This window comes from Macrosteles quadrilineatus, unplaced genomic scaffold (assembly GCF_028750875.1).
Source record: "Macrosteles quadrilineatus isolate MER2022 unplaced genomic scaffold, UCM_ALF_1.0 Scaffold_7__1_contigs__length_78375512, whole genome shotgun sequence".
Lineage (NCBI taxonomy): Eukaryota > Metazoa > Arthropoda > Insecta > Hemiptera > Cicadellidae > Macrosteles > Macrosteles quadrilineatus.
In genome coordinates, this window is record NW_026542600.1 from 49,468,019 (window position 1) to 49,489,043 (window position 21,025).

At 39.0% G+C, this 21,025-nt stretch overlaps 1 protein-coding gene across 4 annotated transcripts in view; it reads right to left on the reverse strand.

Moving 5' to 3' along the window:
• The window catches only part of LOC128998737 (aminopeptidase N-like), a 58,549-nt gene that overhangs the window by 23,762 nt on the left and 13,762 nt on the right, over nucleotides 1-21,025 (reverse strand). For all 4 annotated transcript variants that reach the window (XM_054425065.1, XM_054425063.1, XM_054425064.1 and 1 more), the window contains exon 4: nucleotides 11,636-11,779. In XM_054425065.1, coding sequence (XP_054281040.1) covers nucleotides 11,636-11,779 — 144 coding nt within the window. The remainder of the gene's footprint in view (nucleotides 1-11,635; nucleotides 11,780-21,025) is intronic.

The window sequence follows — 21,025 nt, forward strand, 5'->3', positions numbered from 1 at the left end:
CTTTTTGGAAATTTATCCAAGAGAAAAAATCTTGAACTGGCTGTTCTTTTTACAGATCAATAGGTCAAGAGGAAGAAAGAGAAAATCAGAGAAAGGGTCGTTTTCTAAGGAGACAATAAGCCGTGCAGTCAAGGATGTAATTGAAAAAAAAAATGTCTCTTCGCCAGGCATCAAGGGAGTACGAACTTAAACTCACCACACTACAAAGGTATGTCAACAAAGCTCAAGCTCAAGGGCAAGACATAAGAATGGCCCCAAAATATAGAAGCCGACTGGTTACTGAAGCTGAAGAAAAGGCACTAGAAGAATACATAATTAAGTGTTCTAAAATGTGCTAAGGGAAATCCAGTAAGAATTTTAGAGAACTTGCCTATGAAATGGCAAAGATAAAAAAAAAATGTCAAAAAATTGGGAAACAAATAAAAAAGCTGGAATTGATTGGATGCAGGGTTTTTTTAAGAGACATCCTAGATTAAGTGTCCGACAACCTGAGGGTTGCAGCTTATCAAGAGCCGTTCAACCGACACAATGTTGACAGTTTTTACCTGAATTTAAAAACTGCTTTTGGTCGTCACAATAAATTTGCAGATGGAACTCGAATTTAAAATCTAGATGAAACTGGAACCACTACTGTGCAAAAGACTGTAACGTGCCCGAATTACACCTGTCTGTTTTCCCCAATTGTTATATTAAATTATCCCACAGTCCCCTCGACTCCCCTTACCTTGCACCACCTTCCGCTATCCTACGTCGCCCTATAGAACCTTCCCCGACCATTCCCTTCCATTACCTCGCCTTCCGCTACCCTACGTCGCCTTCCAGACCCTTCCTCGACCTTCCACTTACCTTGCATCACCTTCCACCACCCTACGTCGCCTTCCAGACCCTTACCTGACCTTCCCCTTACCTTACGTTGCCTTCCGCTACCTTGCGTCGCCTTTTGCTATCCCATGTTGTCTACCAGACCCTTACCCAACCTTCCCCTTACCTTGCGTCGCCTTCCGCTATCCCACGTCGTCTTCCAAACCCTTCCCCGACCTTCCCCTTACCTTACCTCGCCTTCCGCTATCCTACGTCGCCCTCTACAGCCTTCCCCGACCTTCCCCTTACCTTGCGTCACCTTCCGCTCCCTACGTCACCTTCCGAAGTCCTATCCAACCTTCCCCTTTCCTTGCGTCGCCCTTTGTCATATCACGTTACCTAATTCAACCTGTTCTAGCCTGTTCACTCTGTATTTGCCCCGAAAACACAACCCCAACCTCAAATTTATCCAGAAAACCAAATCTCCATGTTAAAAGACAGTCCGATCCTTTCTCCTCAAAATCCGAATCCCAACTGACCATTTCAGGACTTCTGCGCATGCGCGAAACGGCCGCGTATAAATACAAGCCCCACACCGGAGCAGAAGTCAGTTCATCGCCGGCTCTCGTATGAGACGGACGCCCCGAATTTTCTGGCTTGTTAGTATTCGACTTTATCGACCCGTTCCTGCTAGAGAAATCTTAGCCCTCGACCCGTTCCTGCTAGAGAAATCTTAACACTCAACCCGTTCCTGCTAGAGAAATCTTAGCACTCGACCCGTTCCTGCTAGAGAAATCTTAGCACTCGACCCGTTCCTGCTAGAGAAATCTTAGCACTCGACCCGTTCCTGCTAGAGAAATCTTAGCACTCGACCCTATCCTGCTAGAGAAATCTTAGCACACGACCCAATCCTGCTAGAGAAATCTTAGCACTCTACCCGTTCCTGCCAGAGAAATCTTAGCACTTGACCCGCTCCTGCTAGAGTAATCTTAGCATAATCATAGATCCTGTTAATTGGAAGTTTCGCACTAATTCAGACATCCTACTAGTTCCTTATCCACAACCTTTCCTTTGTGGCTGTGCTGACAGAGGCTGTTTGAAAACAAATAACATTGTGTGCCACGAATCTGAGCCATTCCTTTGCTTCCCGTTGTTTCGACCCCTGGAACAGATACCCAGCAAGCACTGAGCTATCCCGGACCTCACTTGAGAGAGAGAACGTCACAAATTTTGGCACCCGAACAGGGACTGATACAGCATCAGCATCAACTTCCTCGTAACATCGAACGAAGATGAACGAAGAAAACCAAGCGACCACCGGTGAATTTCTGCCTCAAAAGGATTTTCCGCCATTGCCTACACCGCATGTTACGACAGTTACGACAGTTACGACTACCACTACAACCACCACAACCACTTTGGCACTTCTTAATCTACCCATCATGTCATCTAGCACCACGACCTTCCAACAGAAGGCACCTCTACATCAGGATGAACGTGTTGGTTGGATCTACACACTTAACAAAATACAACTACAAGAGGAGTGCCTGCTTAGAAGTATAGACAACTCGGGAAACGTTAAAGAACTGAGAAAAAGGCTTGTTGACAACTTAAGAAACCCCGTTGTTACTCCTGAGGAAGACTGGGAAAACTATAAAGTCATCGAAGAAACCACTTCAGGGCCTTCCTATAGCAAGAACCTTCTTGGAGATATTCCCAAACTTCCATCCCAATCTCGCATATTATAAAACAGAGATGATGACTATAGGATACTAGTAGACAACCTGAAAGAGATTGTTGGATTACCTCCCCAGGGTAGTAATAATACCCTCAGACACAAACTAATTGAACTCACGAGAGCCGATATGAGTAAATCTGAATTGATCCCTCCGACCTCAAAGGGAATCAACAAACATCCGATGCAAGATTATGGCCAAAATCACCAATCTATTATTTCCTCCCAACCAAAACTTCAAGACCATGAACCTACAGGAGGCCGACATCTCGAACATCACCAGGACCTGTACCAACGAAGAGAAGACCCTGCTGAACGGAATTCTCCACCCGATTATTGCCTACGTCAACAGGGTCAAAGCAACAAGGTTGATTTAAGTACACCAGGAATCTGCAATCTAGTCCGCAAATGGAATTTAAAGTTCGATGGAAGAAATGATTCTGTGTCATTCTTGGAAAGATTGAATGAACTCATCAAGTCCTATGATATTCCCCCCAATTGTATTCTACGCTCATTGCCCGAAATTTTTAAAGGCCAAGCCTTGTTATGGTGGAGGAACAATAGGGATTTGTGGAGAGCTTTTGAAGATTTTTGCCAGGATTTTGAACAGCAGTTTCTACCACTTGGGTACTACCGCAACCTGGACAAGGAAATCCAAGAAAGAACCCAAGGCGAGCGAGAGACCTGTCGAGAATTTGTAGTTGCTATCTCTACGCTAATCTGACGAAGAGGAGGATTCAACAACGCAACTTGACTGGACCGAATTTATAACAACCTGAAGCCCAACTACAAACTATACATTCGAAGACACAAAATTGCTGGTCTCTCGGACTTATTGAGAAAAGCAGAAGAATACGAGTCAGTTCTAAGAGACAAAACGACCTATCGCCCACCGCCGTCCCCAGCCCAGGCCCTGAATCCAGAAACAGCTTACCAATCCAGAGAAAGACGTAAAGTTGATTGGAATGATCGTGTATATCTTGAAGAATTGTCTTCAAGTGGTCTAAGCCTGAGAACCTGCCATCTTTTCATCGGAAAGAAATCCGTCCGAATCCAAGAGACCCAGTAAGAAACTTCACCAACAGAGCTACACCTGTCCCCCAAGATAATCAGCTTGCTCTCAATGAACGCAGCTACGTTAGACCACCGAACCAACACCAAATTGGAGCTATTAATATACCACAGAATGCATTCGTGTGTTGGAACTGTGACGGTAGTGGACACATGTTTCGAGAATGCCCTAAGCCTCGTAAAATCAGATGCTTCCATTGCAAACGAGAGGGACAGTTAACCACCACCTGCCGTTGCCGGTCGGGAAACGCCAACATGGCTCTGGGGGAGAGAAGTCGTCAGAGCCAGTGAAGAGAGAATCTTCTCAAGGTTGGTTAGAATGGTTAGACCTTATCGCCAACTTCCACTTGAACTTTGTACAGACCAAGAAACCCCCTGATCAAAGAATTTATGTTGATGTAAATATCTATGGCCAACAGTTTTCTGCGCTACTGGACAGCGGCGCCATGCTAACCTTTATTTCTGATACTGTCGCTACTTATCTGAAAGAAATTGGAATCCAACCATATTCTTCACGAGTATTCGTACATTTGGCTGACAATAGAAGAATTGAGGCAAACGGCAAATTTATATTCGAATGTGGGATAGCAAACCAGCTCGCTGAAATTGAGGCCATATACTTACCAGGATTATCGTCTCAAATCATTCTTGGAATTGATTTTATCAAAAAGCTAGGTCTCATACACGTTAATCCCCTGGTTCTTCAAGTAGGAACAGTGGACCTAAAGGAAATAACCACATTGACAGCCATTGAGGATCTAGACTCATGTCAGAACAAGAAATTAGAACAGTTCCTTGCTGAGGAGCTTCCTTTGTTTGACCACGTAGCTGCCAGAACCACCATGGTAAACCATAAAATTCGGCTTAAGTCTACTGAGCCCCTGAAACAACGATATTATCCCCGTAACCCTGCGATGCAAGAAATCATGAGATCAGAAGTAGCAGCAATGATCCCAGATGACGTTATCGAACCCTCATCGAGCCCATTGAGTTCTCCTGTCGTCTTAATTAAGAAGCCGTCAGGAAAATACCGTTTCTGCATTGACTTTCGCCGTGTGATCGATGTCAGCATCAAGGACGCCTATCCACTTCCCTACATTAATGGAGTTCTTGACAAACTAAGAGAAGCTCATTTCATTACAACTTTAGACTTGAAAAATGGCTATTGGCAAATCCCTTTGGACCCAGACAGTCGACCGATAACCGCTTTTACCGTCCCCGGCCTTGGGCTCTACCGCAGTCTACCAAAGTCATGCCTTTCGGGCTGAACTCGGCACCTGCCACTTTCCAGCGCCTTCTAAACACAATTATAGGACCTGACTTAGAACCCAAAGCTTTCGCATATCTTGATGATATTATAGTACTGGGAAAAACATTAGATGAGCATTTGGAACTGTTGAGGGAAGTTTTTAAACGTTTGAGATCCGCTGGTCTTAGGCTCAATCCTGACAAGTATCAATTCGTTATAAGAGAATTGCGATATTTAGGACACATCGTCAATAAAGAAGGAATCCACACCGATCCAGAAAAGGTGAAAACCATGGAAAACTTCCCTGTTCCCCAAAATGTCAGACATCTTAGGAGTTTTCTTGGCCTCGCCTCCTGGTACAGAAGGTTTATTGCCAACTTTGCTCAAATCTGTGTGCCTCTTACTGCTCTATTAAAGAAACAAGCAAGATGGAAATGGACCGAACAACATCAAGCTGCGTTCGAGACACTGAAATCCAAACTAAGTTCCGCACCCGTCCTGGCGTGCCTTGACTTTACCCAGGAATTTATCTTACAAGTGGACACATCACAGTGTGGGGTTGGAGCGGCCCTTACTCAAAGACAAGATGGGAAAGAAGTCGCTATCGCATTTGCTAGCCGGCTGTTGAGTAAACAAGAATAAAAGTATAGCACGACAGAAAAAGAATGTCTAGCCTTAGTATGGGGAATCAAAACCTTTCGACCATACCTCGAAGGGTATCATTTTAAAGCTGTCACTGACCACCAAGCTCTCCAATGGCTTCTTAAGATAAAAGAACCATCAGAACGACTGGGAAGATGGGTCCTTGAAATCCAGCAATATAACTTCGATGTATGTTATAGAAAAGGAATTGATAATAGCTTGGCAGATGCACTCTCACGCATCCCTAGTCAATCGGCCGACAGACTTGATTGCATATTGGTCGATAGTTCTCTAACGAAAGAAACTTCTAAGACTCCATCCAATACTTGGTATGAACGGATGTTCAAAGCCGTTAAGAAGACTCCCAACAAATATCCAAATTACGCCATATACCACGAAAGTTTGTACGGAGGACCACTAAATAACCAAACCAAAGAACTGCCAGTCTCTACGTGGACACTTTGCGTGCCAAAAGAGGATAGAAAGAAGGTTCTCCACGAGAACCACGATGAGCCAACTGCGGGACATCTGGGGATCCGAAAGACCATACACAGAGTAGGAATCCGATATTACTGGCCAGGTTGGAAAAATGAAGTAATACAATATGTACGATCCTGCTCTAATTGCCAAAAACAAAAACCCAAACAAAAATGCCAGACGGGCCAAATGAAATTCAGAGTACCGAAGGGACCCTGGTACACGGTCGTAGCTGACATTATGGGACCTTTTCCAAAGTCCACAAAAGGTTTTCGATACGTAATAGTGTTATAGGACCTGTTTACAAAATGGATCGAACTCGCTCAAATGCGGGTGGCATCAGCTAAAGACGTTAAAGATAAAATTCGGGAACTCGTTATTATGAGATATGGCTCACCATCTTCCATACTAACTGATAATGGAACGCAATTTACTTCCAAAATATTCTCCGAACTGGCCAAAGAGTGGAATATTTCGCATATATTAACTGCTCCTTACTCTCCACAGTCAAATCCTACCGAGAGGAGTAACCGAGTATTGAAAACGATGATAAGACAGTATATCAGAGATAATCATCGGTACTGGGACAAGTATTTAAACGAGTTTAGGTTGGCAATGAACACAGCAGTTCACGAGTCTACTGGGTATTCCCCGGCCGTCCTAAACTTTGGCCGCGAGATAAGGCTGCCTGGTTCATTCAATCCAGAAGTAGTGTCAGACGAGGACCCCACGCCTGCAGGTAGCGACCGATTTGAGGTAATTAAATCTATTCACTTTCGTGTAAGGAGCAATTTAAAGAAAGCTTACGACAAACAATCTCACTATTATAATCTGAGGCATAGACCGAACTCATTTAAGGTAGGACAACAAGTGTTGTGTTGCAAACATGAACTGTCCGATGCTTCAAAAGGTTTTGCGGCTAAACTAGCTCCAAAGTTTGAAGGACCATTTACTGTTTTACGCCCAGAGGGGCCAACATCTTCATTTTATCAACTGACGGTGGTTTAATTCCCCAAGCACACGTAAAGGATCTAAAACCCTACCTGGTCTAACCCTGCTGTCTTCCCCAATCCCATTTTAACTAGGATGTCTGCCTAGAAATTTAGAATGTTGTAGTTTTATTTTATTTGGGTTTTCAACTGCTTACACTTTGCTTGGCTTTCAGGTACCATGGAGAAACTAACGACGGAAGACTACAATATAATCAAGTTCAGGAAATGTTTAAACGACAAAATTGTCAACAGCTTCATGCAAACTCTGGAAAAACCGTCCAAAACAGGGAAGAAAATAATGGCGTTCCCATCGTTTTTCTTTACGTCATGGGACCGCAACAACAGCGGATACGAGGGGGTAAAACGGTGGGCAAAAGGTAACCCCCTGGACAAAGATTTTGTCCTATTTACCTTGTTCATGCCACCCCAACCACCGGCTACTATAGGACATTGGGCCCTGATTGTCGCCAGACCAAAAAAATGCGACATCACGTCCTTTGATAGCCTGGGCATGGAGCACACTGCACGAATGGAACAAGTTAAGGATTACTTTCTTAAAGAAAGCGCAAGCCGCAAAAAAAAAATAAACAAAGAGTTTTCCAGATTGAACATGCTAAAAGTCTGCCCACAACAGAGCAATGATAGTGACTGCGGGGTATACATTTGCATGTTTGCCGATGTACTAACCCATGAGAGACCACTAACTACCTTACGAGGAATGACATCGGACGAAATGAGAAAACACATCGAAAGAAGACTGAAGTGGGCGTCTCAACCTTTGGACCCGAAGAATAAAAACCCCGATAAGAAACCATCTGTCTTAGCCAGCAAAATTGCGACCCAAAACTTACAGGGAAACCACAGCCAAAGAAAGCTCCGAACCAAGTAAGTGTTAACAAAACTACAACCTAGAATGATTTCTCCAGGAAAAGAGATAAAAAGCAACCGGGAGGGGTACTACCTAACCCATCAAGAGAAGACAAAGTTTATACAACCCCAGGACTTTTTGGAGATCGTTTTGAGCCCTCAAGAAAGGGAATCTGCTGAGGCCCCTGACCCGTTATTAGAAGAGTTAAGAGAGTTTATAGACTCCGGGAAAACGATAGTCAGCCCATTCCCACATTCCCCTAAGCAAAATTCTGTCCTTGATAGTCTGGCTAAAATGAAGCTTAGCCCTTTGAAGAAGGAAGATACAGAAATGCCTCAGTCACTTGGAAGCACGTCGGATACCAACGAACAACCGATGGAAGTCGAAGCCACGACAAAACATACTCTGCGACTACACAAATGGAAGACCCCCAACTCAAGCTGCAAAGACCGGCACACAAAAGAAGAGGAGCAAATACGAAGAGGAAAAGAGTCTTTCTTCCGGACGGAACCTATGTCAGACTGAACAAAAGGAAAATTGAAAATTTCGACTCCTACTATCCTGGCCTGGACATTGCCACTTTGGCGAAGATGAGGAAAAATGAATAAAAGTTACTATTGTAGATTTAATATGTTTTTATATTTTTCTGTGATAGTTTCGTGATATTTTATTTTATTTTTCTCAAGTTTGAATAATCATGTGTTGATTTTAAAATGTTTTCAAGTCATCCAGCAGCAATTCATCCAGTGTACGAGTGCTAGAAGAGGTGATCTAAATGTTGCATCATAAGTGCAACTGGCAATAGTCTTCCACCAGCCATGGTGTTTCCCAGGACAAAACTTCAAGGAACACATGATAAATGGGGCACCTCCTGGTACATTAGGATTAGCCTCAGCTACAGGGTGGATGTATGGTGATCTATTTGTAGATGTCATGAAACATTTTATCAAGCATAGTGGTTCTTCCAAAGATAACCCTACAATCTTGATCATATAACCATGAAAGCCATTTGACAATACAATCCCTCAATCTGGCAAAAGACAACGAGAGAATGGGAATTGGGCCATGATCGAGGTCTAAAGGCCGGTTTTTTGTTGATGACACACTAGGACACCCGGTCGCTTATCAACCGGCGACCTGGTTGACGAGCGACCAAATTGCACAAATGTCACTGTGTGTGTGTGTTGTTCTGTCAATTTGATTGACGGCGATTTGTAGGTTGCCAGGCAACATGTTGGTTTTTTTCGAACATGTCTCAAAAACCTGGGGGTTTCCAATCAACCATTTTATTGCCGGGCAATCAGATTTCTCCAAAAAACTAGAGTGTGTACGGTTCAGCGACTAAGTTGATCAACTAAAGACGGCATGCGCATGGGCAATACAACAAAAAATGAACTGACGAAACAAAACCATGCTAAAATCTCAATCTGGCGTCCTTTTTTCCTATGTGAGGTGTCACGGGCGTCACTGGTTGCTTAGTATGACGGAAACTGTCATCTGACATCTGTAAATAGTTCTTAAAATCCTGAGGATTTTCAAGTAGCAAAGCTCGTAGTAGTGCTATGTGGCTGTAACTATTTCTACGTTAAAGCCACCCTTTAACCCAAAATCTTCTAAACAATTTCTTTCTTCTTCTCTACTTCCCACAATTTTAAATATAATCAAAACTTCGGCAGCTATTTCCTCTTTGTCGGGGGCATGGTGTTGTCACTTAGGTACACACTTAGATAGGCTTAAGGGTGAACCAGAACAAAACGCATTGTCTATCCCCACCAAATTTTGATTGATTTCCAGCTTGGTTGAAAGTGCTAGGTATATCCTAGTCTGTATCCCTCAGCAATAAAACGTTCAATCATAAACTTAGTCGCTCGTCAACCAGATTGCCGGTTGATAAACGACCGGGTGTCCTAGTGTGTACCGGCCTTAACTCCTTCAAACATCAAATCTGGTTTTAAGGCAACAGGAATTTTTCAATTCGACAATAAGATATTTACAGATAACGACTTCCTTTGCAGCTACGTAACGGATAAAACAATATCGCCTTCACAACAGTCACCACTAGCTGCGCAAGGTCCAATTACTGATCCAACAATCTTTTTTATTTCCACCCCTTCAACCAGCACAGCAGGCAAAGAGAGACCTACTGACAATAGTCAGCTCAATAGAAGTGAAAGTGGCGAAGAACTTGATGGTATCGGCCCAATTGAAGGCAGTAAGAAAATTAAGATAATAATTTTCTAGATTTCATTAAAAAACTAGACCGATCACCAGTTGTTGATGATTTTGTGTTGATAAAGTTTAGACCAAAAGACGAGCTAACACGCAATGTTTTTTATGTTGCAAAAGTGTTGAAACCTGAAGACTTTACTGGAGAAGTAGAAGTGAGTTTTTTTGCGAAAAAAACCCTAAGTTTGAATGGTCATTTACTTTTCCAAATGTCATGTGGAAAGTGAAAAGGGACCTCTTGTCAGAGATGCAAAATTTTCAGTACGGCCGATATAAGTAATTAAGGTCGAAAATATTATGAGTTTCGGGTTTTTATTGATTATTATACCTCATTTAACATAGAACATGACAGTATCGGTTAAAATCTCGGATTGAAGATGCAAGGTCTAAATAAATCATTTGGTTAGCCTCCGCTTGGTCTGTCTCTTGTCTCTTTTCTTTGTCTCTTGTTGCTCAATGTTATTTCGCCATAAAGACAAGAGGTCCCATTTCTAATATTCACTTTTTAAACAGATTTTAGTCCAAAAAATGAATTGCCCTGCATTCTAGTGGAAATTTAGAGAACTACAACAAAGTTCATTTCACGAAGGACAAAATATTTCACAAAATTTGCGGTCCCAACAAGAGGTACATTTTCTTATCTTATGGCGAAATAACATAGGGCCGACAAGAGGTCCCTTTTCTGAAATGCGATTTTTACGACATGCTTCAATAAAATAATTATTTAAATGAAAACTACCGTGAGTTAAGAGGAAAAATTGCATTTCTTTCAAAGAGGACATCATAAGCTTTCTTTTGATACCAAAATCGTTTCTTAGATACAAAAAACACTGTTTTTATGCATATTTGAAATTTTCAAAACAGTTTTTCTCAAAATGATCCTTTTCCATAACAAAATTTCAAAGTCCTATAACTCTAACAAAAAAGATCATACATGCGTGGGACTTGCACCAATCGATTCAAAATTTAATAAGAATTCAAATATATATTTAACTCAACATCGAAAATTCCCGACAAGAGGTCCCTATTCGCTTTCCACATCACAAATGTTGCTGACGTCGCTCTTGTTAAAATGAGTGACATTAAGATGATATTGCCTGTACCTTCTGAGACTGGGTCAACAAAGAGACTTAAGTCATTTTTTAAGTTTGAAGTAAATTTTGACTTGCTTACTATTAACTAATTACAAGTAGAAGAATTTGACACTGTTAGGTTTTAAAAGTGTGTACCATTACAGGTTAGTAAAAGTTTCTTTGTACAGTATTTTTGCTTTTTAATTCGTTGTTCCACTGTGGCCCGTATCATGTTCGTTCCACTGTGGCCCAATATAGGCACCTACATAGGTTTTGTAAAACGGTTCATAAAAGTTAATATTTATTTAATTATCAGTTTTAATATATGTTAAATATATGCAGGATAGGTTGTTCCCTAAGTACATTTATCTTCTGAAGCTGTAAAGCAAACAGGTAAAAAAAACAAAAATTGTTTTTTGATTTTTGTTCCATTGTGGCCCACCCTCCCCTACCATATTTATAAATTAAGTAAAAATAAACTAAATCAGCAACAGTACTTACTCTTGTTTCTGGGGCATATTTGTGATTGGAATGTGGGGTTTCCTTACACCAATGGATATATAAAACTTGGCTCTGAATCGTGGTTCGTCAAAGCAAGGGAAAACACCATGAGCGCCAAAACGATTCTTTTTTATAGCATACGTCCTGGAAAATCGTGTTTATTATTTAGATGTTTCTCTATACAAGGTGAAATTTGTATACAGAAAGTTCGTCATGGGCTCGGTTTTTATTTAAACATATTGTTACAACTAAATTAACTGATAATACTTTAAATATTACAGCCCACACTTAGTTTGTTTTGGTACGATAACATTGTTATTGGATTATGGATTATTAACATTATAATATTGGAGATATTATGAATTTAAATTCTAAAAGCTCTAATATTTAGAGATTTTATCTTTGTTCCATATAAAAGTATCTATTATACAGAGTGTTTTTCTTTCAAACACAACCCAAATTCCAAGTACTGTGAGACATCGATCAGCTATGCGTTGTTCCATAGTTATCCATGAGGTTTAGTATTACTGTATTGGGAATTTATTGTAAACAAGACTCAACATGGTATTTCCCTCGATCAAAGAGTGAGAAGAATATGTTACTAGTAAATTATTGGTTTTATGCCAAGACAGGTTTAAAATTAAGTTTCCAGGTGTGATTCCAGTACCTAAAAAACCAACAAGGCTATTATTGACACATACAAATTTAATCAAACCAGATCCGTTGTAAACAAAGAAAAAAAACTTAGACCTACAATACATACTATATTTGAGCTTGTAAAAACACCCTGTTGTGTCTTATTTACAATAAATTTCCATTAAACAGTGTTTCATAGTACTTGTAAAATTTGAAAATTTGTAAAGTTTGAAAAAACCCCTGAATTAAGTGATAAGGTCAAATTTAGAAATTTTGTTTTAGCAAAATAAAAAAACAGGCATAGGGCACATCAAAAATTAGGATTATAGTGTTGTAGATTCGCCAAAAATGATTTGTATAATATGAACAAATTCCTTAAGGGCTCTGCCCCAAAGGCTAATTTCCTAAGAGCTTCACTTTACACATGCTTCAAAAATACAATTTAATTTTAATCTAACTTTTTGATTAAATTAAGATTGGTTCAGAAAGAAGTAAACCTATTTGTGTTTTTTTGTTGATTTTAGCTCATCGTTTGACACTATTGATGAAAGGCATTATTGTTATTGTTTAAATTGTCAAACCTGGGAATATCAACTCGTATGCTCAACAATCTGAAAAGCTATTACAGTGAGTATAGTACAAGTGTATGGTCTGGAGATGACATCACATATCACAACCAGTTTTAACACCAATACAGGTTTAAGACAGGGATGTATTCTCTCACCTACTTTATTCAGCCTATTTTTTTGTAATTGACTTGCCAGAGCAGACTTGCATATACTTATCTATGCAGATTATTCTCCTCTCTCTCCTACAAGAACTGGGCTTCAACACATGATAAGAAACCTAGAGGCCTATTGTAATATGTGGAATCTAATTTAAATCTAAACAAATAAAAACAATGGTTTTTAGAAATGGTGGCAGACAAAAATGGTGCGGGCTGTCATCTGTTATGTAGCTCAAGTCTGGGGATATATGGAAAGTGATTTTGCTGAATTTAGAGCAAAAAATGTTCATTAAATAATTATTTAAGTTGCCATTTAATACTCCAAACTATTTATTATATTTAGAAACCGTTTTTGATCAATTATTTTTCTATACTCTGCACAAATAAATTATATTTTTTTCTAGTATCTTTGCCACATAACAGGCTGACCAATATATTATCAAAACAGGTTATGTCAAAACAAACATATTATTTGGTGCAGGGAATAGGAAGATTAGCAGTGGCGGTTCCAGGACCTTGTCAAGGAGGGAGCTACCGGGCTTTTTGAAATTCATAAATGCAATCGTCATGGTTTAATTTTTTAAATGTCTACTTGCTCATGACAAAAAACTGGTGAAATGCGAGTTTATGGACGATTGGGCACAGTTTTAGGTGTTAAAAATGGATTCAGAAAGTCACCAAACGGCTTTGAAAATTCCAAATTTTCCCGGCCCCCCCCCTGCTTAATGGGGGGGGGGGTGTGGACATACATATATATACACAAATTTGAACGAATGGTGTTTTTGGCCTGTGGAGACAAAATGAAAAAGTAAATTGGTCCGGGCCTAGGTCTTACCATGCCACCTACGGTAATAGCTACTTCCCTATAGAGAAATTCACTAATATATCAAATAAGTACCCTTTTTCCCCCTTTTAGCGAATTTCCCATATAGGGAATAAGCTATTACCGTAGGTCTCATGGTAAGACCTAGACCCTGAGGTCCCCTGAGGCCAAAAACACCCTCCGTTCAAATTCATATACCGGTATATATGTCCGTTAGCGTGATAACTCTAGCAAAAGTGATCCGATTTAGATGAAATTTGGTAAAAACATGTAAACCTACATTTATGGGGTAAAAATTGATTTTTCCCATTTTTTACCCTAAAAACAAAAAATTCCATAATTTTTCTCCAAACTATTTTGTAGAGCTTAAAAAAGAAATAATTTTGTATATTGAAGCATTGTTGTATGCCCAACGGTTACAGAGATAATTTTATAAAATGGAAATTTAAAATTCCCATGTTATTCTTATGGAGAATAAATAAACTGTTGTAGTTTACTTGTTTATGGATATATTTTAACTAAATTTGGAAATTTTTTTGTTTCATACTAAGCTATCAACGTTCAATAAAAAAAAACACACCTCAATATTTTCCCTGTAGCAGCAAACCTAAGTAGGTACTCACTAAAATTAATGTTATTTAGATAGGAAATAAATGTGACAATTTTTAGGAAATATTTTAGTAGAAATCCAGCCAGGTAAATGGATATTTGCTTAGTCTGCAGATTTGCTGCGGCAGGGGTATTTTATTTAATAAAATTACACAACATGTTTTGATATTCCAACCAATCAGCTAGTGATTCAAGGGTGCAGCGGACAAGTTCTGCACTACGACGACATAGTAGTTGTGACCGCCACTAAGCGCTAACTGTTAATTCCAAACCGCTAGCACTGCGGACAAGTTCTGCACTACGACGACATAGTAGTTGTGACCGCCGCTAAACGCTAACTGTTAATTCCAAACAGCCAGCACTGCGGACAAGTTATGTACTACGACGACATAGTAGTTGTGATTACCGCTAGAGAGCACTACAAGTCGTTAAATGTGTGATTGCATAAATAAGTCCAGTAATTAAACTAATTAAGGAAAGGATTGTTATTTTGTCATACTAATAATTTAAAAAATAAATAAGAACTTAGATTCAACTTCATAGTTCTTTTTAACTACATTGTAAGTAGAACAATTTCAACTGAACAAGATAAGTTATCGCAGGTGTACCGATTAAAATTCAAATCAAACAGAAAACGCGCGAAGGCAAGGACCCAACAACGGCCAATCACGTGAGCGCGGAGTGATATCAACTTGCTGACTTGTGTGGACGTCTTTCTAACGGTCACTTGGGGACCAGGCTCTGAGCCGTGATGTTCGGAAATCTTTAAATTCTCCTTTTCAATTCGCAAAACTCACTTTTGGTAGTCGTAACGTGTATTTCGTCAACGAAATCAATTGTTCGATTTCCGGAGTGCATTGGTATTTGAACCGTGAAACTGCGTTTGCTAAATTACGAATTGATTTAAGAAATCGAGTCTTTAAGTTCGACGTCAACAGGCAAAATTTGTCAAATTTTGACCATTTTCGTGGAGTCAACCCCAAGTACAGTGTCGTAATTATATGTTTATGTGTCGTCAAAATTGTCTTCTGTGTATGTAAGTAAATGTTTTGTGTAATTTGTATTTATATCATTAGAATGAGCCAATCTGTCCACATTCATATTTGTTAGATCATGTTTCTTGCAGGTTTCATGTCCTAGAATATAATTCAGTCACATTGCTTTAAAGTTAGTGCCATTTACGTATTTTAAATATATACTGTGATACATTTGTAGGTGTTATTGGATTAATAATTTGGGTAAATTTTTATATTAATTAAATTTCATATTGTAAATTTTGTATGTAACTTCAATTATATCATTATCATCTGTCTGTCACGCAATACTGTTACAATTGTTCTTACTTAATATTTGGTTTTAAAACACTTCTAAAATACATAAAGAGATCTCTGAGAGTATTTGATTGTGTACAAATTCAGTTTTGAATTAGAGCATTGTCCCGGTTGAAGGGTAGGTTTCAATACAGGCTATAAGAATAGGCTTCCATTAACGCCATAAAAAGTCATTTTATTAACCTAAATCAAACAATCGACTCAGTAGTCGATTTGGCCCAGTTTGCCACTGAGCAACAAAGTGTGCTGTACACAGAACTACGAATAGCCCCTTTGCATAATAAGATCAACTGGCCAGTTGTTAATAAATACACTAATTTGGGAAGCCTAATAGCCTAAAAATAGATTAAATAAATCAAACCTAGGTTCCCGAGGCTCTGCTGTCAGTATTTCAGGAAAGAAAGTCAAAAACCCACAATCAATACTCTCCCCTATTCAATTGAAGTGTTAGTAGAGCAGGAACTTGAATTATTGTTGATTATTTGTAACATTTGTAAAAATTTAAAGTGACAATACACAAAGCTTATTCTTTCAACAATGTTATTAATTCTCCTGTGTTAATCTTGTCAAGGTAATCGGCTTAACCGAATAATTGCAATAAAACACAATATCAGTAAATTGTCAGTCAATATATAATTTATTACATATTGGTTCAATCAGTGTTTGGCACTATCATTTCAATAACACAGAATCATTACATATTTTAACAGAATCTCAACAAAGAGTATATTTTGCATTCAGAGTGTTTGGCATGCTTTTTATTACATCTTAAGAAGTGTTATATTTAAGATCATTGAAGGTACTTTCAGGAGGACATATCAGACCTCTCACGGTCCATAAATCGGACTTCTGGGATACACAATTACCAGGGCCCACTTAACATCTTTAATTCCACTGCACACTGCTCTGTGATTGTATGTCCTCAGTAGTTCAATTAAATTAAATTAAATTTCATTTTCAAACCCCACCAGGGGGCAACTTTTTGTTGTACTCACACCTGTATGGAATACCTAAATTGTATTACATAAAGGTGAGAGGTGATTTTATTTGATGGAATGATCAATTAAGTAAAGAGTGTATTTTGAATATAAAGGAATAGAAGAGTCTTTTTATTTTTCTTTACACAGGGAATTTTGTTGATCCTTACAATGTTAGGTCACTGTACAATGTTTTTGCGAAGATCTTCACTTCAAGACTGCCTCGAAGACGGTGTTTGGTGCTTTTCCATTAGGTTGCGTTAAAATTATTTTATAAAGCCGCAATAAGTTGCTTCCCTCTGCACGATGAGTGGCATATAATTGCCTCATTACTATTACTATAGTGTAGTAAAGTGTAAGGAAGGTGGGGTAGCCGGAATTTTATCCCCCTGGAATTTTGTTTGCGGGCGGCATTTTACCCCTGCGGATTTAAGAGTCTACTGAAAGTAGAGGGCGTGATAAATTAGAATAGCAATAAAACTGGAATTTTACCTCGTTTGCGCAACCTGTATATGTACGGCCGAGATTTTTACCCCCCGAATTTTACCCTCAGATTTTTACCCCCGAATTTTACACCCTGTGCAGATATATAAAACTAAAACTCCGGGTCGTACATTTTGAGCTGACCTTAAATATGAAGGGGGTAAAAGTACGGGGGTTAAATTCAGGTTCGTACACTCTAGGTATTACAATTTGATGTGTTCTGACTAAATTCACAACCGTGAAAATATACGTTTAGTTCCACCTTTAATTTATTGAACTGATGTTGTGCAGATAAAAAGTTTGCGGCCAGAATTTTAGCCCCTGGTTTGTAAAAATGCAAAATTGATTGTTATTTACGCAATGCGATATATCAACACATATTTCCTTTCACATAGGGCTTGGGCTTATATTGACGACTTTTTTCAAGTAGCTAAAAAAATACTACAAACTTAATGTTAATATAACATTATTGAATTGTTTTCCAATTGCAATCTTTTACATTATTTAACCACCATACTATGTATATTTTAAATTTTAGCTCTAGTTTTTTTATTGCATCAGAAACATGCAGATGATTACTATACAGAGAGTTTAAAAGGGGAGCCAGACCGATATTTTTTTTATTTACACAAACTTGGTTTTTTGCTGATTGTTATTCTCATTATAATTCCCTTTAAAATGATATAACATTTATACAGGGTGGCTGAAAAGTAACTTGCACCCCCCTTAACTTTTCAACCATTTGAGATATTCGAAATCGGTTTGCAGCAACCTTCTTAGATATGAGGGGCTACAATAATTGGGGTCAATTAAAACTTTGCCCTTAGGCGCAGCGAGGGTAGAGGGTAACTCAAAATTTTCAAATGACAAGTATAGTCGAGTTTGGTATCATTTTACAGGCCTTGACGAAAAAAACAATTGACATAAAGAAAAAGAAAATCGGCCCACTAATAACAAAATGGCGCCCTAAAACGTATCAATACCTAATAACCATGAGGGTGACTGAAAATTAGCTTGCACCCCCCTTTACCTTTTTAACTATTTGATATATTTGAAATCGGTTTGCGGCAACCTGTTTCGATATGAAGGGCTACAATAATGATGGTAAATTTAAAAAATTTTGCCCTTAGGGGTAGTAAGGGTTGGGGGTAGCTTAAAAATTTTAAACAGGAAGTATGGTCAAGTTTGGTATCATTTTACAGGTCTTGCCATAACTAAACAATTAACATAAAGAAAATAGAAATCGGACCACTAAAAACAAAATGGCAGTTAAAAATTACTTTTAATAACCATAAACAACCAGAAGTGTAAAATATTGTACAGCACACTTGTATGCTGATGACTGCCAACTACTTGTCATACAAGCCAGATATGACATCCGCAGCAATTGGACTCATCAATGCTGATTTGCATAGCATTTTTCAATGGTCTGTCATGAATGGCCTTGGATTGAACGTTGACAAGTGTGTTGTCATGCATACTGGACCACATATTCTAATGCAGGAGTTGAGAAAATCTGATATTGAAGTCACCCTTGATGGCATGGGATTGTCTGTCTGTGACACTGTCAACACGCTTGGTGTTGTACTTGACAAAGACCTCTCTTTTTCTGACCACGTCACATCTGCAGTCCAACGTGCAGTGGGAAGATTGAGAGGTCTTAGCAGATTTAAAACTCTCCTGCCAGAATATGCCAAAATGCAACTCATGCCATCCATTTTTATTTATTTATTTAAATTTAAAGCTATTTTATACAGCTGATTTAAAGAACAGCATTATTCTCTTTTACATCTTTTTCCCATTGCAAAGCATGGTTATTGCAGCTCGTATATAGTATAAGTTGACAGTAATTTCAATCACATACCCCAGTCAGTAATCAAAAGCTCCAATAAAATTTGTTCTTATGACAATTATTAATTAAAAGATTTTTCTTAGTTCTATACCCTTTGGATAGTAGACTGCCAATACCACTTCAGGGCAGAGGGACCTAGGGCAAGCCTAGGGTGCAGTCGTTAGATAAAGGACGTCGGAACAATAAACTATAGCTTGATAGGTAGAAATAAAACTTATAGTAAGCTCTTTAAATCTATAAGTTTTTCTAGTTTCTAACTTTATTAGTGGTGTTTCATACATACTTTTACAATGTTACATGTAAAAGCTTTAAGTAATGGTCAGTTTTTGAGTGAAAAACTATTATTGAATAATAATCAAATAATTAAATGATGCTATATTCAGTGGTGTAGTCATACATTTTCCAGTGTGTGAACACTAACCATTATCGTCTGAGAACTTGAGAACTTAACATCGGATATGATCACGAAACACGATTTCACTGCCATCACAGGGGATGCAAACAGTTTTTTGGGGTTGTGGAAGACGACGATGATGTCCCCACGACTGTGTGGTGCAAGTCAAGAGCATGTTCACGATTTTGTTATGATCACAGGAGATGCTCACTGTTTTGCCACTATCGTAGGAGATACAAGTATAACTTATCATATTAAATGCTTATTAAAGTTATTAAAACCCATTGCAGAGATATGCCTCAATGCCTCGGATATGCATCTCTCATGTTTCCTCTCCACTACACCACTGTCTATAATATATGGGACCGCGTCTCGTTGTCCCTCCGTCTCGTTGTCCCTCCGTCTACTTGTACCTCGAGGCCTAGGGACAACTAGTCGTAGGTACAACTAGACGTAGGTACAAGTAGACGGTGGCTCACCCGACTAGTTGTACCTGCAGATTTTTAGGAGGTACAACTAGACGTAGGTACAAGTAGACGTAGGTACAACTAGACGTGTATCCCACCGACAAGTAGTATCACCTAGCTTGTACGGATGCGACCAGTTGTCCCTACGACTAGTAGTCTCTACGACTAGTAGTCTCTACGACTAGTAGTCTCTACGACTAGTGGTCCCTCCGTCTAGTAGTCCCTACGTCTAGTTGTACCTACGCGTATTTTGCGTCCTTATAGTCTAGTTGTATCCATCCTTCAATTCGTTACCCTGTTTAATTGATTACTGCACGAGTACTTTTTAATAATACCCTTAATTAAATCAGGAACTGCAGTCGATTGAGTATGATTGGCAAATATTTTTCACCGCAATACGATGTTTTAGTAGTTTTACAGACGTTAATTGGAGGCTGAAAGCTACGCATTGCTGTCCAGGGTCGAAATGGCAGCTATAGGCCTAGTTGTGATTAAAATTTTCCAGCCCTAGTACCGAAAATCGCTTATTTAATTAAAACATTTATATATATATCATTAAATATACATTGATAACCTTAAAGTATTTGCATTGTTTAGTGTGCATATCTTATAGTTTACAATGGATTTCCCAGTGATCAATGAACAATGAAGTGTACAATGAAGTTGAGGTCCAGCGGTTGAAAACTCGACAAAAACTATGCAATGTACTACACATACTTCTCCTTTTAGCGAATTTCCCTATGGGGAAGTAGCTATTACCGTAGGTCTCATGGTAAGACCTAAGCCCGGGACCGATTTACTTTTTCATTTTGATGTCCCCAGAGGCCAAAAACACCATTCGTTCAAATTTTTATATATCTATATATATATATATATATATATGTGTGTGTGTGTGTGTGTGTGTGTGTGTGTGTCCATCCGCACGATAACTTGAGTAATTTTTGTCCGATTTTGATGAAATTTGGTTTGAAGGTGTAAGGCGGGATAAACTTGAATGAGTTCGCGAACCAGCATGATCGGACTATGGGAACGGGGGTTTATGGGGGGTTTTATGGGGTAAAAATAGGTTTTTCCCATTTTTTACTCTAAAA